Here is a 22,223-nt window from a genome sequence, read left to right on the forward strand (position 1 = left end):
TGTTTTATTTATACTAGTTTCGTGATTGTAATCGTTGTATTTGAATATTTTATTCGAATTGAGCGGGGAATACATCGCATCGTATGAAGGTTAGATGAGATAACAGAAAGTTGATGTTGGCGGCTGTAAACTAGTGTAAACCGATTCTCCATATTTGATATTTAGTTTGCCCAACCCGTACAAGTTGGGTATCCAAGTTCAACGTATTTTATTCATATTCAGTATCGAAAACGTTAAAGTTCGAGTGAAATTCGACCAAAAGTGCGTACACAGTGAACGTATATCAAGTATGGATGATTTAGGTGAGTAAGTTTGAAATTAATCTCAAAATACGTGAACTAACCTCAACATTGAATCACTCAGCCTGTCAAAATCATCACAGAATTCGATGTATTCATACAATTTATTAAGTTGACATAGGTTTCGTTCACATATTTTATTATCTTACTCCTACAACGATGTATTAACAATTGTAAATAAGTATTTGTATCATTATTTCTGCCTAGCATGAAATTTCGTAAGTGCAGCATCGATGAATTAATTTTTATTTGCTCATCGGTGAGAAATTTATCAAATGTAAAATGAGAAGAAATTACTTATGAAATTTAGTTGGAGAGCATTGAAAACACGAATAATGTATGATTCATTGTAAAAGCGTAGGGTACTTGGCGTTATCATGAACCGTATAGGCGCACACATAGGATTGCACATGTGTAGGATTTAATTAAAAATTAACGAAACTTACTCCTTTTTATAGTATATACAGATCGCTATAAAACAAGTTATGAATAAATCGTACTCGTTTACGGTGAATGTACATCAGATTTATTTATAACTTCGTCTCGATTAACGTTACCAATTTATTCGATCGATCGTTATCCTAAAATGAACTTACCGCGATTATGGAATGATGGATGGATGACGCTTTTGAACTTTAATCGAAACGTTACAGAATTTATATGTCTTTGGTTCTATATTTTATTTGAACGTTATTTATTCGGAAAAAATGTCTGAAACGTTAAAGAAATCTTGTATGATGCGCTTGATGCGTTATACCGGAAGAAACTGCCCCTAAGGTACGCGGGTAACATTTTAAAGTCTGCAGAGAGGTGTTGCGTGCCAACGATTCTACGTATTTTTAGTGTATTTCACCGTGGCGTTGTCCTACTCGTGTTTTTGGAGATGCGGGGAGAGGATCGACGAGACGGCGACGCGGGCGAGCGCCTGAAATACACTTGCACGTTTGAACTTCTCATTTTCCTTTGGTCAAGTACGGTCCCTTACAGACAGTTGATACATACCACTCAAACCCGTGTCGTCGTCATCGTGCTTTCAATCATCAGTGGTGTTACTGAAACACAGAGAACGCTTTTTTGTATAAAGTTCAACGTTAGTCTACGTGGTGCGCAATTAAAATTAAAACAGAAAGTGTACTGGGACATTGGAACTTTCTAATGGAATAACGATCGATGGAACAGATAAATAAATACCCAAAATTTACTATACTTTTCGTTCAAGTGGCAAACAATGTTTAATGCTAGGTGCTTTGCCATGCAAAGTATAAGCAGAAGTTGATACGCGTTAAAATGTTTCCATGAATTGTTCCGTGAAAATTAGTTTCTTAAATTTGATAATGTCGTCGAAATTACAAGCCGAATATCGGTCTCCAAGGACCAACGCCACATGAACGAAGAGTTCATTGTCGTTTTCCAAGGTTTAACCTCTTGAGGGATGAATTTTGAATGAATTGTTCGGAAGGCATCGTAACTGTAAATAATTAAAGGAAACACATGTGTCAATGTCCTTCAAGAGGTTAACGTGTCAACGAAGCAATCTAAGCTACCATGATCTTATACGCATGAAATTCGTAGACGGCATTCAACAAGTGGTCGTTCGATGCGTGCATCATCTCGCCCCACCACTGATCGATCCACACAGCTCGATAAACCGCGACGAGAAGCATTGCCGCGGTAAAAGTGGTGCATAATAGTATGCTTATTTGTACGTGTACGTGACAAACTCGTGGCCCTTTGCGCGCGTGGTAAAAAAAAGTTAATGATACCTGGTGCGATAATTTACAAGTGGTGCTTTAAGAGAAGATAGATATCGCGATGGATCGAACGATGTACGGAAAAGTAGATCCCGGCGCTTTCTATCAACCCTACAAAATCACCGTCAAAAAGGGTTCTTCCCCTGGATGTGAGTTTCAGATTAATCATAATTGCGTTCCGTGTTTTATACGAACTCTAACGTGTTGTTAATTTTTTTTTTTTCTTAAGCAGTGGTATAAAAGAGCGGACACTAGAGAATTGTTTCTAATGGTTGTAGATGCGTGCGCGCACATATGCGACCTCTTTGCATGCGTAATAAGGATACTGAGCAGAATTATGATATAGAAATTGTTCTCGGTGTCCATTCTTTATAAAGTTAGCGTCGAGGCATTTGTTTACCGCATTCATTCGTATCTGGCTGCATGTTTTGCGCTAACGCGTGACTTTGTGCGCGGTAATGCACACTGACGGACTTTTAAATTAAGATCAATTGCCTGGGATGGGAATTATTATTTTTTTTTTTTTTTTTTGTCAGTTTATGACGCGCTTTGAAACGTTTTAGACTCGTTATTTGAGTGGTACGCGTAATCGTTACCTCAATCGTAAAAACGATACGATTAAGTTAGGTAATATTCAGTAATAGGATTCAGCGGAAACCACGAACGATTATCTAATTTTATTTGCATCCAGACGAATTATTGTGCTCTTGAACCACTGTCGAAACGATATTTCTGGCATACTTTCAAAGGTTAACGCGCAAACTAGTTTATGCAATCGCGTATCGAATTTGACGCGATTTCGCGATTTTATAAAAACAATTTTCCGTGCAGATTGCGTCAACGATATAGGTCAGAAAAAATGCATTCTAAACAAACATTAAAGAGCATGTCAGTCTTATCGTATATTTCATAATTATTTTTGAGCTGCACATTTAATTCTGCCCGAAAGGATGACTCACGTTGCATCAGTTCGCGCGATTTTTTTTGGAATACCTTTCACCTACGACGTGGGTTGCCTTGACACTAAACCTTCTGAAATAATTGTCGAAGTCATTATTTACCAGCGATCTCTTTATGGAAACATATACGTAAAGGACCGTTGCAATCGAGTTCGAATTAAAAGTATGCAAAGTAATCGCTCGAGATGTTTGCCGTAGAAGGAGAAAGTTACCACCTTCGATACCAATCGAGACCCTTCTGTTTTGGGCTGGTGTCTTGGTTGGTGCTGAAGCAGCTGACTTTCCCTTCACATGGCAACAAGTGTGATGAACTGCATAGATCTCAAGCATCTGCTTTACTGTGTACCGATCCTCGAACTTGTGCCATCTCGTGGACATATTAATAACGATTTCAGGGTAGCGTGCTACCTTATCAACACCAGATTTAGCATTATCGACGATACTCGACTGAAAACTAACCTAACCTACACAATTGTCATACTTTTATTATGACGTATATAATATACCTCTTTCTGTTAATTAGAAAGATTCAGGTACTTTCCATCTTTAGCTATAAAGATACCCATGCTTATACTTCTAATTAGAATGTACTAGACTATTGAAATCAGTTTCAGATTTAGATATTTCCGGAAACTGCACCTGCTTGCCATGAATATCATTACGTTGAAGATCACTCTGTGATCCAAGGTAAACGCGCGTAGGCACCTCACCTCTTGTTCCTCCTCGAGGAAACGTGTCGGTTGATCCAGGTTGATCTACGCACGTCCATATTGGGCATAGATTGCGTGATTCGACTTCCTACACATTCGTTCGATGTATTGCGTCAGTGGGTTCAACACAACAATTGTACGAAATGGCCGTCGATCGTGATATCGTAGCAATTTTGCTTAATTCGCAAGTTTTTTATTGCAATTCATTCCAGTGTGTCGTTGAGAACGACAACCGTTGTAGATATTGCAGAATGTTGACGTAGGTCGTGTGGCCCTCTATCGATTCTTACTTTAAGTTAACGGAACAAAACGTTCTGGATTTGATGCATTTATGACACCATTTCTTTCATCTCCATGCCTTAGTGTTAATCGATTTCTCATTTAGTACTTTTCTTTAGAAGAAGGTTAGTTCGTGACATGGCGATAGAAAATGCTAAAACCAAAGCAGCTGGAGAAACAGCGAGTAGTTTCGGTGATCAGGGTTATTTTTGAGAAGCTTGTCGTCATTGTGAATATATAGGTTAGTGGTGCACAACAATTTCTGCTAGCGAGCCAGATAAAATAAAGAAACATGTGCGGATCATTTCAGTTTCAAGTTTATTTTAAAGTATAGATATAAATTCAACTTTTTACCTTTATAGGCTTCGTGATCTTCGATACAAATTGACCCTTGAAAATAAGTGCAATAGAAAAGCACAGCAACAAGGTTAACGAGAGAGAGAAACAGACAGCGATAGTTGGAAGGGGAGGAGATGAATTCACGTAATAGATCCTCTAAATGCAGCTCAAGAAACAACACGTGCTGCCAGTTTCGTCTGATCCCGCAAACACATGTGTACGTGGTTTCTAACTTGTATCGACAATCTACTCGCGAAGCTCATTTTCTTTTGATACTCGCACGTGACAGGATATAAGGGTACAGAGGAGCCCCCGTAATTTCAGATCGTTGCTAGAGTGCGGAAATATAGCTATTCATTTCATAATAGTCATTGCTTCTACTCCGACGACTTCTATTCGTTCGATCTAGCACGAGATTTCGTCTTGTTCTCACATTTCTCTTCCCATTATTATTTTCCTTTACAAATCCATCGGGACACGTTCGATACATCGCGATATAATTATCTTCATTGGGAATAATTCGACTCGAAGGGGAACGTTTATTTTCGTAACTCTCGCGAAAGCACGTGTCGCCGTGGTTTTTCGATTCTACGCAAAGTCCATCGTAAACGTAATTGGCAACAGATGGAGTTTATTTTTAACGTTTTCTCTGTACGGATAGCGATCTCGTAATCGTCGTTAACCTTCCTCCGTGTTTATATGTCCGGTTGTAAGACCCACGGAAATCAGTGTCTGGTGATTTCGAGACTTGGATAGACGAAAGTGATCGTTTGCGATTGTTTTTGTTTCGTTCTCCGCGGTTGTTCGTATTCTTGGCGCGGTCGAGAATAAAATTCCCGCTGTTCGGATAGAATTTAATGCTGTGTTATTAAGAAAGCAATAATATGACCGACGTTATGAGACCTGTGTCACCGATCTCACCGGTTCGTTTGGCGACGATTCAAAAACACGCACGCTGGGAACGATACATCAGTAAGTAGCTGTAGTGTACGAGTTAACGCCCGATTATACGATAACCATACTAATTATTAATTTCGACATCGTTTGCCTCGTTCCTACTTGGAATTGTTCATAGAACAATAACGAAGCTTTGGAAGGGTTTTTAGTAAGAACTTTCATGTTATTCAACAATTACCCCTAATGGTCGACGATTGTGTCAAGTGCACTCGTCAGTCGAGGCTGTCCTTTCCGCTTGTGCCAAGGCTAGATTCTAGATTCGAGTTGCGATTCACGATTTATCGTTCATGGAGTCCCGTTACCAGGTGTCTAAGACATCGTTTACTCGCGACCATATTGCGTTAAGCTTGTCGCGCAATATTAATGTCCGAATTGACCGCGTATGATTCAGAAGCACAAAATAGGTTCGAGGAAGCTTGGCAGGCTTTTTGCCAACGTCTGCATCTCATTCAAGCGTACGGCCACCGTTCGTTGCGTGGCACAATTCGAAATTACGACCGCCTGTTTTTTCAGGATAACATCTTTAGATCGAATGGGGATAGGTAAAACATGTAAAAGAATTGATTTCGATGACTGTACGTTCATTTATTTGTCGATGTTGCGTAGCTCGCAATTGGCTATAATACCTATCAAAATACAGGATGTCCCAAAAATGTTGTAACACCTTGAAAGGGGTGGTTCGGGGGGTGATTTGAAACAACTTTTTCCTTAGCGAAAATGTTGTCCGAGGTTTCGTTGAAGAGATATTAACGGAAAACACTGACCAATCAGAGCGCGAGGATGTCGATGGAGCGCTCGCGGTAGCGTATGAGCGCCGCCGCCTATCGCGTAGCCTACGCTTAACCGGCATACTCGCGCTCTGATTGGCCGGGGTTTTCGCTTAACATCTCTTTAACGAAACCTCGGACAACATTTTCGCTAAGGAAAAAGTTGTTTCAAATCACCTCCCGAACCACCCCTTTCAAGGTGTTACAAAATTTTTGGGACATCCTGTATGTTCAAAAATAGTAGAAGATCATTGAGCTTATCCTAACTGGAGTGTGAACAACTGTAGGAAGAAGTAGAGGCGACGAAGGTCCGAGAGAAATGCAAAATGGGTGGTTCCGGTATCATCCTATAGCAAATTTATTTGTATTGGGGGAACAAACGTACGCCGTAACATAACCTACCCGAGCATCGCTGAGCATTGTCGAGTGAGTTACTTTCAGATTCTTTTCCGCATAAAATTGGATAAATACAACATAAATTGAATTGTGGCAAATAATAAAATTTAGCTCTATACCAAATTATATATATTTGTATGATCTAAATTATGGTATGTAAATTATGTATACTATTTTATTATTATGTCATTATTATTAATGTTTCTATCGTTTCATATATAAATAAAAAGGAAATAAAGTTCAAATCTGTACATAATCCGTAAATAATTCCTAGAGTGCCGCGAAATTCAAACAAAGAGGAGTCTGTTCTTCCTCCGCACATAAGTTTGCTATAGGATAGTACCACCGGAACCACTCATCTTGCATCTCTCTCGGACCGGCTTCTTCCTCGCAGTTTACACTTCAGTTAGGATAGAGCACAATGTAGAAGAGATGCATCATAACCTCGATATTTTTAGGGGCCCCCTGGAGGGCTGCGTCCTCTATTCGTAAATTCGAATTATCGGCCTGTCGATCGCGAAGTATAATATCCACGGTCGATAAATGGAAGGCACTGTTGCGTTGACCTTAGCATTCTAGAAATTTCGTAGAATATTCCCATGCAAGCTAGTTCGGGGAATACTTCGTATTCTACGAAAAACCGTGTGCAGTTGCTCGATTCGGGATTGCCGTGTGTACAGGTTCCGATGCGACGCGTTTCTTCGTATCCACGAAGCCGACTAGGCTGCTTTTCCTTCACCTCGAAGCCAGCATCGCGTTTCTACTTCCCTTATTATGAGAATACTCCCTCCATCTTCTGTTCCTCCTCCTTCTCCAGCCTGCCTCCTCCAGGCTGCTGAAGCCGGTCACTTTACCGAGAACTTTATTGACAATCAGTACCGTTTTGCCGATCGTACTTGACGCGTACGAGTCCGCTCGACATTCCTGCCGCGACACGTGACACGATCTATCGGTTCTGTTATCAGTGCTTGTTCCCGTAAAAACACAAAGGAAGTACTGTTTCGTCGTTCGTTCCATGGGAATTTCTGAACGCAGATTTTCCATGTATAATCTCTTTGCGCGAGAAACGATACGATTTTGGAAATATCAGTGAGAGATCGTTATCGTTGGTTCAGTGTCGCTGTTACTCGAGTCTGTTCTTTAGATCGTGAGTAATTCGCGAAGAGTGACACGGTCGCGACGATTTCGCAAACATCTCTGTTCGTGATTTTGATTCAACCGGAAATCCGTATCAGAGTTCGACGTTCTCGGAACAGTGGGTGTGTCGCGCGATTTGTCTCGAGATGGAAGCAGAATGCGAGTCCCGGATCGAGATCGAAAATCTCTACGAGGTGTACAATACTGAGAAAACAGAAACCAATCTTCTGAGCCTTGGTAAATATTCAGCTTTCTTGAGCTCGTGTCGTCGAGGCGTCTTCTCTGTTTCACTTGGGGTTTTGCTTACTAGACAATGCTCGTGCGTCATCGTTATTCTTTTTTGTTGCACTGTCCCAAGGTATCTGTAGTGCCCGCGAATATATGCTTTCTTTTCAACAATAAGCCCATGATTCTCATTTTAGTAATAGTAATAGTTATTTTAGCGATATTCAAAGAAAGGGGAAATTGTCTCGCACCCTGTACGTCACCTCTAGTACCTAAACAAACATTAGGCGAAGTATACAAATATTTACAAGCACGTCTTGGCTGGTAAGACGTAAGAACCAGTGAGAAATATATATTTCTAAAATGCTGAAGCTTTTCGAAAGCCACGCGAGCAATCCTATTTATAAACATAACAGTTTGAGAACTGATAAATTTCGAATAAGTGCGAAGTCGTGAGACACCTGTTGGGAAAACATGGCATCGTTTTGCGAACAGATCTCACGCCTCGTGTTCCACTCTTAAACGATAAAGAAATTTGATTGCGTGTGCATCATCAACTGCACAATTATTTCCATGGTATAACGTGACATTCAACCTCGAGTTATTTCTAGATAGACAATTAGTTTCACCCAGAAGCAAAGATCTTTCAATTAAATCTTCCTACGACGGTTAAGAATAATTAAAGATGCTTCTCGACGTCGTTTACAGCAGTGAATTTTCTGATTTCAGATGCGTTGCTGGCAGACCTGCAAAATACTGTCTCGTCGGAAGGAAATCATGTGGGTAGCAACGCGACTCCTGGTTATGGATCATTGAACGGTGCACGAACGACTGCATACAGATCGTACGATAATCGAACTTCGCCTCTTCCGCCGCAATCGGTAAGTACATAGACTTTGTTTATTTTATCAAGCAATCATCGAACGTCAATAATTTGTTCGTAACGCATGAAGAAACCTACGCTATAGACAATAAGTCCAGTCTAACAGTTGTCTGATACGTCTCCATCCGAAATAGAAAACTGTTGCAACTGTTTTCGACGTCATTGAGTTTCCTAAGAACTTATCTATACGACTGTCATGTAAACAGGTTTGGACAGGTCTAGTGTTCCCCAAGTGAAGGGATTAGGTTGTCAGATAAACGAAAGCATTACTACTCGTAAATAGAATTCAGTATTTCGTAGAAGCTTGAATAAACCAGATACCATAACATAGTTTAACCTCTAAAGTGCCGAATTGTAGCTGGCAACAAAGTATATTATAAGGAACATGCGCGGGAAGCCTGTTTGGTCCGCCATGTTGGATTTAATGGCGGGACAAGCGTCTTTCGAGCCTGAATACCTCATTTTGTTTACAAGATTATATCTACCGTCTAAAAACGTCGAAGGCGTCGGTAAAAACGATTCACGATACACGATAAATTCTTTTCGTCGCAACCTGGGAACTACGTTTTCGTGTCGTTTATCGACAGATCTTCGGAAGTCTCGGTTATTCAAAGCGTTCTGAGATAGATGGCGAGGGTGACACGTAGTTTGCGATTCGGGGATTGTTTCAAATCTCACGATGACCTTCGCTCGGTTTTCCATAATGTCTCAAAATAGTGACAGTCGCGGAAATGTCTGCTCGATGACATTCGCGGAAATCGGGATAGTTAAGCAAACGGATAGGTTTAATAATATGAATTACATTTAAATACAAGTGCTCTCGAACTGGCCCTTATCGAACTCGATCGTGTCTCTCTTTTAACCTATACTCCTGCCACGTTCTCATTAAAGCTGTTGATTCAGTTTTTATCTCGTTAATGTTAGGTGCAGAAACTAATTCTGTGCCTTCGTATTCGTACATATATTATCATAGTTTGAATAGAAATATTTACCTACGATTTTGTTACGTTTACAATTTGTATGTATGCTGTTCTAAAGTATGTGATTGAGGAGCAATTAAAAGTCGTATGGTTTTATTATAGAAACAAATGGAAATGTTACCAGAGACTTAATAGATTAACGATTAATATCTTGTCATATTATAAACACTGGCTTGACCCCATCAGCACGTTCGATTCTTATCAATCGAACGCCTTCGTTTCCGAGCATTATTTCGTATCGATTTTGCAAAATATTTTTAGCGTTGAAAACGGGTGTCGCACGGCTCGTTGCAACAACAGAGTCGAGCCGAGTGCTTCGCCTCCCACGCGTTCGAAAATAAAATCCGTCGTTTTCTTCCAATTTCAGAGGTAATCGAGGCACGCTCGCGGAACGAGGCACCGTGCAAAATAGATACATTCCAGGCTACGCGCGGATGACGCAAGGGAGTGGCTAAAATTAGAATCGATATCGCCCGTAGACTCGCTCGGCCAGAAAAACTCCCGTGGAGAAAAAAAAAATCGGATACCGCGGGCAGAAGTAGGCTCAGATTACCGCGGCGTCCAATTCGTGTTTCCCCTGCGATTTCATGAAGACTCGCCAAACAAGATGGCCGACGATTCTAGGAAAAACTTGAGCGCCCTTAATCAACCGAATCGAATCCAAAAAACCGTCGTCCCGTTTCCCAACGGAATTTTCAACTTGGATTCGAGCCGCGACGCTGATTCGCTTTTCCACGCTCAATTGATTTTGACGTATGGTCGTTCCGTCACGATGATTAATCGCGTCGAATTCCACGCCGTTCGTTCTTATCGGCGATCATTGGCGGGACACGTTCTTCGCGAGGAAAATTGACCTGTTACAGGGAGTCTCTGCCGACCTTAACCTTTTAACTACGCTTAAATTGGTGTTCCGAGGGTTCGAGTTGAAGGAGAGGTTCGCAACCCGGGGTGGATATGCGGAAGGAACATTAGGGATGGTGGGAAAAATATGTAGTGGCATTATTTTAATTGCTGTAATGTTTTTTGAGATATGGGCATCTTGACGTAGCTTAAAAAACAGTCATTCGACCGATCACAGTAAAACTAGATACAAACGTCGGTAGGTTTAGTGTTAAAGAAATTATACCGTCACACAGAATTTTCTTTGTTATATAATTCAGCACAAAGGTTATACATTAATTCGGAAAGGTTAAACATATACACGCGTAAACGAAATTTGGCTCATTTGGAAGGACTCGAGCGTTAAAAATACCCACTTAAGATGTCCCTAAAGCGAAAGAGAGAATCGCGAGGAAACCCTGACAAGCTATTCGCGTTTTATCGTTATGTTTGTCGTCGGTTTCGTTTCGGAAAGATGAAATAAAGCGCTCGAACGGAAATCATAAACACGAGATAAAAGGGTTTTGCATAAAACGCGAGTTCTCGCGGGGGGGGAGTTTAAACTATGATCGATCGTTTCCCGCGGAACACCTGTTACGTTCCCCGTCGAGCTATCGATTCTTCCGCGTAGAAGCGACCGATGTTTATCTATTATTCAGCTATAGGACGTTCGACTATGACCGTAAAAATGTCCCGTTTCTCTAGCGAGCGGAAAACCGGAGTCGCGCGAGCCAACTGCACAGTTGGAAACTGCCAAAACCGATACATTACTAGAAACTACAACTTCATCCGAAAATTAATTGCCCCGTTCTCTTCGTGTCCAATGTCTCGATCGTTTTAAGGAGATTGGCTGGTCTCGCGGGCCAGACTGTGAAGAGGAATCGCCTGTGATCTATACTTACGTTTGGTATAGTAGATTTGATATAGTTGATTTGATATAGTAGATTTGGTATAGTAGCCAATCGTATGCCACGAAATATTGGATTCGAAGGCATCTATTATGTTCCACCGTTAACAATTCTTTGCTTCCTGTCTTATTATTACTTTGACGTTGAAAAATAAATAGCGCGACAACGTGTGAGTGATAGCTTTCGTTATCAGGGTAGGGGAAATAATTGTTTAAATAGCATAGAAGTTGTTGGTAACGATTATGGAAGTATACGTATGGATTACATAATATAGAAAGGGTAAACAGAAAAGTAAAATACATTAGCATTTCAATCATCATAATTAGCGGATGTCTTGTCTAAATTATAGGTTTATTTTCCTGACCTTTTAAGCTGATCGTCATTGGATAGTAGAAGGAAATAGATATTTTATAGATAATTGTTTTAATGACTTACTCCCTGATGGTGTCTCCTAGTCTCTCCTCTTGTACCGACGCCATTGATTGCGCCGATGTCGCAGTCACCGTGAGAAACAACTGTGTCATTATTTAAATGTTTCACGGTGACGAGCGTGCAACGCGTGTAATTATTTAGAAAGAGAAGGGGGAGACAACGATCGAAAGTTGTACACATGTTCCAACAAATGCGTCCAACCTAGCGAACGTATACAGGATGGGCTGTTTAAACGGGAACACTTTCGAACAGATGGCGAGTATGAACTCCTCGAACAAGAAAAGAAAAAGAATAAAATTTAATTAAATTCCACTAGAGATAGAATAGAAGCGTAGCCTTTTCTCCTGTAAACTCTCAATTTATTTCTCCTCGGAACTCGATCGTTTCTCGAGAAGGAGACGCCAGGGATCTCCTTGAACACGCCGGTAAATATATTAAATGCGTTTTCGAACATCCTTGGTGCTCATAAATAGATTTTATCGCGCCCACCAGCCATCGTCGTCCCATATCGCCCAAAAAAAAAACAAAAAAAGAAAAAGAAAAACAATACACCGAGTACAAAGTTCAGGGTGAAACGGTTCCCATGAAAAATTCGTCGCGATACGTAACGGACGTTGTCTGGGCAGTGACAAAACGCTCGCGATTTATGCGCGTCGCCTGTCCTCCGCAGGGATAATTGTTTTCACGGTCTGACGAACGTTCCTGACGTAAATCATAAAACACGACATTTGTGCCGGCGTTACTCTCGTTGGAACGACTCGTGGTGTCGCGACGCGTCTCGACGGCAAGCTTCGAAAAATCGAGCCCATGGGTACGCTGCAACAAAGTTCGATCCCTTTGATTTGAACTTAGCACGAAGGAAAAACGATTATAAATGCTACGATTATACGAGGCACCGGTGCGATGCGTTTTCGAGGACGTTGCATAAGCTGCGCGCACAAAGCATCGATTCTCTCGAGCAATGCACGCTAGATCCCGGGAAAAACTCGAGGAAACATTGTTTAGATTCTTGATTAGATCGTACAAATTGGAAAAATTCTAGTATGGGACTCTCACAAGGAATTTATATTGCGTATTCCTTATCAAAGTTGTTTCGAGCTCGACGAAGGCCTACATTCTTTCTGTTTATTCGAACCTCGGCTCGATCTTTGTGGTCCAAAAGTATACACGAAATTGTCCTCGTACGCGTATCTAATTTCCTCGTCTTCGCAAGATCGTCATTATGATATCAAACGCGACCAGAATGTTTTTAGAGGGCTCTCAACATGCGGAGAGATAGATCTGACCGACTTTCATCTCTGCGGCGAACCCACGATTCATCGAGTTCCTCGAGCTCGCAGGCCCGTGTTTATTTTTCGATCCAGCAACCTTGGAGCGCAGGGCACGATTCGAGAGTTCCGAGGAACGAGATCTCGCGAGAGATTCTAACCAGGGTGCTCGCAGGATTCGATGTACCGCGACATGTTTCGCCTATGGATATTTTTGGACGGACAACTCACCGTGCAACCTACTTTCCACCATCGGGGTGTATCGTTTTGCCACGTTATCGCCAATTTTTTCGATCGCGAATCCCCCTAATCGTTATCGTCTAAAAAAATTCGCTAGATATAGATACAGATACAGATACAGATACAGATGTAGATGTAGATGTAGATGTAGATGTAGATGCTCTACTCGTTTCCTTTTGTGCTCCTTTACCAGTTAGAACATGGCTAGGAGTGATAAACACCGCGGAGCAAATTCGTGGCGATTCTCAACGAGGATTTTGCAACGAACGCGAAAATCTCTCGGTGATCTGTTTGGCGGGCATGTTTCTATTAAAAGTGTATGACGCCTTGTCCTCCGCGCCCGTCCACCTGATCGATAATGTATTTACAAAAGCCGTGTGGCCTTTAGTGACATCATGTTTTGAAATAATATGCTTTCGCGGGAACTTGGCAGACCGTTCAGAGCGCTTTTTCCTGAACGGAGGGGCCAACGACGAGGAGCATCGTTATTTTTCTTTTCGGAGAGGCCTGGACGAATCTAAATTTACGTGTCTCGGCGACAGTTAATTAGTCGAACCCTTCACAAATATTACCATTCGTTACTATTGTTCTAACCGAAAGGAGTCACTTCGTATACCGCCGAGGATTTTTAAATCTTTTTGCATTGTTTTTTCCAGGCTGGTATTGCACGCACATTTATTCGTTGAAAAAATTGTAAACTAGAATCCAGTATCGTCTCGAAATAAGCAACCCCGTAGAAAATACAGGGGGTTCCTTGTAGCGGCAAACTACATACGACAAACAGTATCGTTTCGGAGAGTACACACGCTGGAGAAAAAGAAAATATTACGCATGTTCTGTGCTCTTTCCACTAATCTGGCTTCTCGCTTTCACGGACATCTCGCTTCTTTTCGGATCTCTCACTCGGCGGGCGACTTGAAACAAAAAGATGGGGATAGCGAGTTGCTTATATCGAGACAATACTGTACCCCAAAGGTACTCGAGGTAGCGTTTGAACTTGGAAGCTATTCCGTCTCTTGATATATTTAGGTTGTCCAAAAAGTTTCTTTCGCTTTATTAATAAGTAATACATGCACGATAGTTTATGTTTTCTGTTACATTACTGAATTGTGCACGATTCATTTTGCTCCATTACTGTCACAACACGAATATCTATGCAATTAGATTGTCTATTTATATACATACATTTATATAAACACGACCACGTAAAATAATTGAGTGCAACTCGCGAAAGAAACTTTCGGAACAACCTAATATAAATGGAAGAATCGAGATTTCGTTAGAGCATGTTAACGTTGAATGCTTGCAAAATATATAGATTAGGCTTGATATTAATCGCGTGGTAAAATAAGGGAGTTGTTGTAGCCGACTTACCAGAATCGTGAGGCCATCGAGGAGACCATCGCCAAAAGCAGCGGCGGTGGGAAAATGCCCTCTCTGAACAACAACCTCTCGGAGCTGGACACCCTGCTTCAAGACCTGAGCAACGCGCATTACAGTGCGAATTATCAGGAAAGAGGTCAGCATCCTATTTTCGCGTCAAGTTTACAACAACCGTAGTCATCCATTCGTTGGGTGGTCTGAATTAACGGTGGAATTCCCAGTAATCATAGATACTACAATACCTTTTAAACTAAATGAGAAACAATAATCAACGCAAATTAATTCTGAAAAGCAACAAATTTCAAAAGCAACTAATTTCAAAAGCACTTTATTAATTAAGTTCCAGTGTTAATAAATCACGGTGCAGTGAGTCAACACGTTCCATTGCTATAACAGCCAGATACACAAAATAGATAACCAGACATCCAGTAGTTCGCACACTTTCATTTTCTATCTCGGCTCCGTTTCGCCTCAACGCTCCCTCTCAATAGATTTGTACGTGAATGTTCTGCTTCCGATAAATATATCCCAGCTATGTCGCACGGTAGCCTCGATCTAAGAGGTCGAGGAGTGGCGAGGTCAATGTTAAAGGTGACTATGAAATGTCGATGATTGTAGAGAATCGCGTGTCCTCGGGAGGAATGAATGGAGACTCTAGTCCGATGCTTCGTTCTCCGAGTAGCATGTCAGCCTCCAGGCCCACCGTGGACTCGTTGCTGGAGGAGCTGAGCACAGCTGTTCCCAATGGGTGAGCAACAAAGATCCCTCGTAGAGGAAGATAGCTGAACTCTAATTTCATTCTAAACGCGATATTCTCGATCAGGGATTACTCTTCCGACGGAAGGGTTAAGGTCACCATTCAGGAAACGTCGACCGAGATCCAACCGATCTACGACGGTTATCCCTCCAGACAGCACGGATCGCTGAATCGCAGCGAGGTGCAAAGAGGCTACACGAACGGTCACACGGCCAGCAACGCTACCAAGGAGCTGGACGATCTGATGGCTTCTCTATCCGAGTTTAAGGTACGCGCGAATCTCGGGGAACCGCTTTGCGCAATCGGTGGACACCCCCGATTAATGGACACGGGTGCAATAAGCTTTTGTAATGTTTGCTTACTATCAAAGCCACTATAGAATGAGAAAACAGCGCCGTTAAAACTACTCCTGCCCATTCTTGGCTCCCTAGGTTACCAAAATAACTTCCATTCCGCCATCTCACCATTCGACCGTCAGTCTGCTCCTCCTTCTCTCCTTCATCGTTTCCTTTTCCTCGTCTCCTCCGATTTTCCGTGCGAGCCGGGGTGGGAAATCGTTGAAGGTGGGGGTTAATAGTGATCCACGAAATCTCTCAAAGCTTTCAGCCAGTCTGCAAGCTCGCCTGTGCCAATCGACATCGGTCAACTCACGCGGGACCTTCGAGAGATTCTTCGGTTATCGGTACCTTGACATTCTGGGTCTTGTACGTTGTCTTCGTCCACTGAGCCTCCGCAGTCCAGTCTCTTCTTCCTTGTGACTTCCGAGCTAACTCTTCCGAGCTACCTCTGTCTCTTGTTCGTCCTAGTTCGCCTGTAGGCACGATTAAACGTTTTCTTTCTTGTTAGATCAACAGCGGTTCCCATCAGCATCAAACGGTAACCGACTCCCCGTACGCGAAGCCCAACAAAGCCACCAAGAGCTCCCAGAGCCCGCTGCCACCCGAGGGGGCGCAAACGCGGATCCACATCACCGAGACCCACACCACCCATCACTACCAACAGCAATTAGGAGAGCCTTATCCACCTCAGCCAGCAGCGACTCAAACTAAACAGAACCAGTTGGATTCTATGCTAGGGAACCTCCAGGCAGACATGAGTCGTCAAGGTGTGAACACTACTCAGAAGGGATGCTGCAGCGCCTGCGAAAAGCCCATCGTGGGACAAGTAAATAGACCCTGAAGATCTCTGAAGAACTCAGCCGTCGTTTTTCGTCGTATGAAACGTGGATGTTTCCTTCATCTTTCAGGTGATCACCGCTCTGGGGAAAACGTGGCACCCTGAACATTTCACGTGCACCCACTGCAACCAGGAGCTGGGAACGCGGAACTTCTTCGAGAGGGAGGGTCAACCCTACTGCGAGACCGACTATCACAATCTCTTCTCGCCTCGTTGCGCCTACTGCAACGGCCCTATTCTCGACGTAAGCCAAAACTCGAGCCTCCCCGAACTCGAGCGTGTTACGTCGACGATTGTTATTTTCAGAAATGCGTAACCGCGCTGGAGAAAACTTGGCACACGGAGCACTTCTTCTGCGCCCAGTGCGGCAAACAATTCGGGGAGGAAGGCTTTCACGAGCGAGATGGAAAGCCTTACTGCAGGGAGGACTATTTCGATATGTTCGCCCCGAAGTGCGGCGGATGCAATCGCGCCATCATGGAGAATTATATATCTGCCCTGAACAGCCAGTGGCATCCCGACTGTTTCGTTTGCAGGGTAGGTACAGATGGAACGATTGATCGTTTAACGTGTTGGTTTCTATTCCAGCGACGCCTCTAGGATCGTTGATGGTCGATGATTGTAGCTTTAAATACGGTGAAACTTACAGGATTGCAAGAAACCCGTGTCTGGCAAGTCGTTTTACGCCATGGAGGGCAAACCCGTTTGCCCTAAATGCGTCGGCGTCGACGACGATGAGGAAGAGGAGGAGGAGGAAGCATAAACAACGCGACAGTCGCGCGTTGCGTTGTTTCGATTTCTTATGTAAAAAGCCCTATTGTCCCCTAAATGTGTATGCTGGCAGGCTCCACGAATGCGGAGCCTGCGTCCCCCGTTTTCCCAACAGGTGATTTAGCCGGTCCAACGGAGGAATAAACAGACCACGTCGTCGTGTTGTATATTCCGCTTCGAAATTCTCGTCGACTTGTGTACGACATCAACGCGTTCATCCGCACACACCCATCCACACACAAACGCGCACACATACATACACACGAATATATGTACAGTAAACACACGCGTAATAGTTAGGGCATTCTTGAGATTCAATAGTATTCGCGAGATTTGTTCGAATATCGAATTGATTTCAATTTCAGATCAAATTTTTCTAGTCTAGGAAGATAGTATTTTAACGATGAACCGTGCGAGCTTTGATAACAATTGCTAGTTATTGTATGACGAATAAAATAAACTGAAAAAAAAAAATAAAAATAAAATTAAAACAAAAACATACACGACACAAGAGTTGGCCTTTGCTGGCTCCGTTCGCTGCTCTTGCCACGTGTCTTCGTCGAGGACAGCTCTGGCTGGACGTCGTCGATCTGTTGGTTGATGCACGAGTTCGTGCCAATTTATTTTGAACAATATTTTGTTCTATAAACATTAATGTCTCGACCGTACTTTTGTTTTTATTTTTTTTTCCAATCCAGTCGCGTACAATTTCAAGTACACGATTGTGTAGGGCCAGATTAAAAAAACAGGCTTGCAAGTGGTTCGCGTCTTTCAAAGATGGAGATATTCGAGATAAGATGAACCGGTTGATTGAACGCAAATACAAGTAGCTGTCGAAAATGGCTAGATCATGCATATTGATAGGGCAGCTCCTACACACAGGTTGCATACACATACATAGATACACTGTCTCCTATGTTGAGGTCGTTCTGTTGCAGAGTCATTCATAAATGCATGTAAAGAGACTGATGCACGGCGACCATACACTTCTTATTAATAATTCAAGTTTACACCCAATAAGCTTCTACATTTCGCGAGCAAGTTTTTTTAGCTGACGTATGCGTTTTTCAACTTGCAGGATTGTAGACAAAAGTTCCAAGGAGGCTCGTTCTTCGACCATGAAGGTCTCCCCTATTGCGAAACCCACTATCACGCTAAGAGAGGATCGTTATGCGCGGGATGTCACAAACCAATTACAGGTTCCCACGCGATCATTTGCATTCTCACTAATTATAATGACGTTGAATGTTAATGATACTCGAGTGCTAATAAATGTCCTTGTTTCAGGTCGTTGCATAACCGCGATGTTCCGGAAGTTCCATCCAGAGCACTTCGTGTGCGCGTTCTGTTTAAAACAATTGAACAAAGGTACCTTCAAAGAGCAAAATGACAAACCGTATTGCCACGGGTGTTTCGACAAGCTGTTTGGTTAAGACATACCGGAGAAAGTATTTGTAACATAATAACAAGTAACAGGCTGTTTCGCTCGATATCGTTTATTATAGGCTGGTCGTATTCGTCCACTTGCATAGAGTTCGATAATCGTTATAGTTGTATGAAACACTAGTATGTACTTGGCGATACACGCATGTTATCGCAACTCGAAGCAGCCTTCTGAAATTTTCACGAACATTGACGTTCGAAGTGGTGCGAAGGATAAAGTAATAGGATATTCGCAGTCATCGTTATCTTCCATTGTCCTTGATAAGGGCTTGTTGCTAATATTTTCAGGAATATTTTATATCACGTACTTTACATTGACCGTATGATCTAACAATTAATAAAAGGTGCTAATTAGTAGCTTATTTTTACTAATAGTGTATTTGTTAAGAGCTATATCCGAATGAAACGGCTGCCATTTGAGAAAAAAAAATCAGGATAACATTGATACAGGTTTATGCGATGTTTGGAGGTTCTGTCAACCTTATCAGTTAGTTTGTTTCTATATCACGCTGAGATTATTATTTATGGAATCTACGTTAGATATGAATAGAAAGTACACGATAATTTCTCAAATCTAATCGGATAATTAAAAACAAAGTATTTCACAAGTACATAATGTAGGAGCAGGAAAAATATAAAATTAAAAATCCGTAATTCTCTTGAACAAAACGTAATCCAAGTTCCCTCCCTCCATGGAATACAAATAACAAGAGATAAACAAGGAATGTTAAACTTTTCGTTTTATTTGGCATTCTGTTGCACAGCAATACCACTCCACTTTATTATCTTACAAGAACACATTTAATAAATATTATATACACAAACATTCGGTCGTTGCGCAAAAACGTGACTACAAAATTTTTACGACGAATTAAAAAAGAGTAGGTGTCTTTTTTTGTTTAAATTAACTTAACGTTACAAATACATATATAAAAATACGAATCAATTGTACATGTAGTTGCACGTGTGTATCAGTGTAACGAAAAAGTCTTAAGTGAAATATTTGATCGAAAGTAAACAGTCGTCATTCTCGAGTTCGGTTTAAATATATCACAGACACAGCAGAGAGACTATCCAACGTTCCTCATTTGCAGTCAATGCAACTGTCAGGCTAACGTAGGAAATAACTCTGAGAAACTCTCGTGCCAAAGATCCGATAGGGCCACCGTATCCTTTTTGTTACGTGTATCAGGCGTCGGAGAACCGTGCGACTCATATCCACAGTCGGACGCGTTGGAATCTAATTTCGTTTGTGTGAAACCAGTATCCGTGTCTTCGGAATGTATGCTTGATGGTGACATAGAATCCGTGCACGTGTAGGACGGTGAAAATTGATTGGTGTAATAATAATTGGGCGTGAGATACGATGAGTCCTCGGTCGAGCTAGTGCCGTCTGTGCTCACTTCTTGAACGCACTCTTGAATGCCCACGCTGCTTTCGTCCCCTGGATAAATAATCGTTATGGAATTGGTAGTCTCGTCGTAAGTGCCGTAAACGGTGTCCAAATCGTGCGTATCGACTTCCTGTTTTACTTCGATTTCCGATTTAATCGACACCGGTGCGCTTGTGTTCGCGGTACAAGGTGTAGTGAGAGTGCTGGAAACGGGATGCCACGATTGGGACGTGCTCATGCTTCTAGAGGCTCTACTGGCTTCCACATTTTTTGATGTCGCCCCCACCACTCCTTTCGAATAGTCACGTTTCTCAATGGTATTTTCCGTGACTGGTACCTACACAAGATACGATCGGTATGTCATTAATGAAGGGAAGACTGAGATGTAAATGATCGATATTACTTTAGAAACAAATGAAGTGTTCGTTGTAGCCAAAAGATATACTTTGACACGAAAATCGACAATTTTATATAATCATAGTATTTACAATTAATCTTTTTTGCTCTTTCTAACAATTCATTCATTCCTGCGATATAGGCAAAGTAAAATAGTCTTACAATGTTACTTGATGTAGTTAGAGATTCATATAATTTTTGAATACTCACTTGTTCATTTGTTCGATGAGGATTTGCTTCCACTTCTGCGGTAACCTCTCGCAGAAGGCTTTCTGCAAGTTCTTCGAGTCGCTCGATGTAATCGTCTCCTTGGAGGTCACCAAACAGTTCTTCAAGAGGAGGTAGATGGTCAGTATCTTCAGAAGGATTGCTGCTCCTGGGGTTAGCATCAGGGACGATGCCAGCTGTGTTGTTCCACCCTGCTGCAGAGGGTAGGTAGGGGACACTGTAGATCCCAGCGAGGACACAGCACAGCCGACACGACCCTGGCACATGGAGCAGATCGATTCTTCCGCGTTCTTCACGTCCCTTTCTTTCCTCAACCTTTTCGTTTCGGTGACGAGAGACTCGTTTCGCGACCTCAACATGGCGCATTCTTGTGTCAACAATTCATTTTGTTCTCTTAAATTTCTAACCGTCTCCTCCAGTTCATCGAGCTTAGCCTTCTTTCGGTCCCGAGAAGTTTGAGCTGCGACTCTATTTTTCAATTTCCTATAGAATAAAATCGATAATTAGAATATTATATTCAACGACTGTATTGTTTATATTATTTTCAGAAGCTATTTCTTTTCTATACGTACTTCCGTTGCAGCTTCTCTTCCCACGTTAAGTGATCCAATCTCCGTTTCTTCCCTCGAACGCACACATCCGCCTTGTACAGCATGCTTTCGTCCGGAACGTCTTCGTGCTTGGCGGCTCTCTTTTGTTCCATCTTCAACTTATCACTCAGAGTAGAAATAGAAAAGTTAAATTTCGTCAGAGATTTCGGTAATTCATTGGAACCGACGCCAGGCGCCTTGGACAGGCCCTTAGGCAGCGTGATGACGACGTTCTTTAACAAGCTCATAATCTGCCATGCAATACGGGATGAACTCGCTGCTGTTGTTTCACAAGTACAACGCGGAGTTGTCTTTTCTCGAGTGTCTCATTCCTCCAACTGTTTGGCAACGACTGACTGGATACATAACACTCGCCGGTATAAATTCCGCGGTTGTGTACTCTCTAGCTGATGTAATCAAACTGACGGTGTACAGTAGTCGAACGATCGAAGAACATACTAGAAGCACAACTTTCATCAGCTCTCGACGCGACTGGTCGAGAGGAAGAACGTTGTGCGTGGTGTACCGTTATTGGTTGCTGCGTTTTACCATTTCCCGTACTCCTCGCTACCAACACAATCAACCAATTGTATGACTATTGACGTCATCGGGTACGCTACTATCGCAGCAATTTTATTTGTTTTGTATCGGTTCCCGCCTCCAGTCGTGATACATAC

The 22,223-nt window shown here is 42.2% G+C and overlaps 2 protein-coding genes and 1 long non-coding RNA gene across 9 annotated transcripts; 1 reads left to right on the top strand and 2 right to left on the bottom strand.

The window, feature by feature from the left end:
- The first annotated feature begins 33 nt into the window (after positions 1-33).
- LOC128893828 (leupaxin) lies at positions 34-19,608 on the top strand. 6 transcript variants are annotated; one of them, XM_054155080.1, is made up of 10 exons: positions 34-302; positions 8,549-8,700; positions 14,775-14,928; positions 15,411-15,540; positions 15,616-15,817; positions 16,396-16,713; positions 16,796-16,969; positions 17,032-17,262; positions 18,575-18,695; positions 18,784-19,608. In XM_054155080.1, exons 1-10 carry the CDS (start codon positions 290-292, stop codon positions 18,927-18,929), a joined length of 1,641 nt encoding a protein of 546 aa, XP_054011055.1. In that variant the 5' UTR covers positions 34-289; the 3' UTR covers positions 18,930-19,608. The 6 variants fall into 6 exon arrangements, with proteins under 6 accessions (XP_054011055.1, XP_054011054.1, XP_054011057.1 ...); XM_054155079.1 differs by lacking the exon at positions 34-302 and adding an exon at positions 1,875-2,199; XM_054155082.1 differs by lacking the exon at positions 34-302 and adding an exon at positions 4,413-4,554.
- LOC128893843 (uncharacterized) lies at positions 310-4,434 on the bottom strand. 2 transcript variants are annotated; one of them, XR_008461410.1, is made up of 3 exons: positions 4,353-4,434; positions 1,302-1,351; positions 310-1,224 (listed from the first exon to the last, which is right to left on the bottom strand). It is a non-coding gene; the product is annotated as an uncharacterized LOC128893843 (long non-coding RNA). The 2 variants fall into 2 exon arrangements; XR_008461409.1 differs by lacking the exon at positions 4,353-4,434 and adding an exon at positions 3,720-3,951.
- An 811-nt stretch (positions 19,609-20,419) lies between the features above and the next one.
- On the bottom strand, positions 20,420-22,063 carry LOC128893834 (X-box-binding protein 1). Its single transcript, XM_054155095.1, has 3 exons — positions 21,529-22,063; positions 20,939-21,439; positions 20,420-20,669 (listed from the first exon to the last, which is right to left on the bottom strand). Exons 1-3 carry the CDS (start codon positions 21,792-21,794, stop codon positions 20,567-20,569), a joined length of 870 nt encoding a protein of 289 aa, XP_054011070.1. The 5' UTR covers positions 21,795-22,063; the 3' UTR covers positions 20,420-20,566.
- Positions 22,064-22,223: the final 160 nt, after the last annotated feature.

Source organism: Hylaeus anthracinus, unplaced genomic scaffold (genome assembly GCF_026225885.1).
Source record: "Hylaeus anthracinus isolate JK02 unplaced genomic scaffold, UHH_iyHylAnth1.0_haploid 3, whole genome shotgun sequence".
NCBI classification, from domain to species: domain Eukaryota; kingdom Metazoa; phylum Arthropoda; class Insecta; order Hymenoptera; family Colletidae; genus Hylaeus; species Hylaeus anthracinus.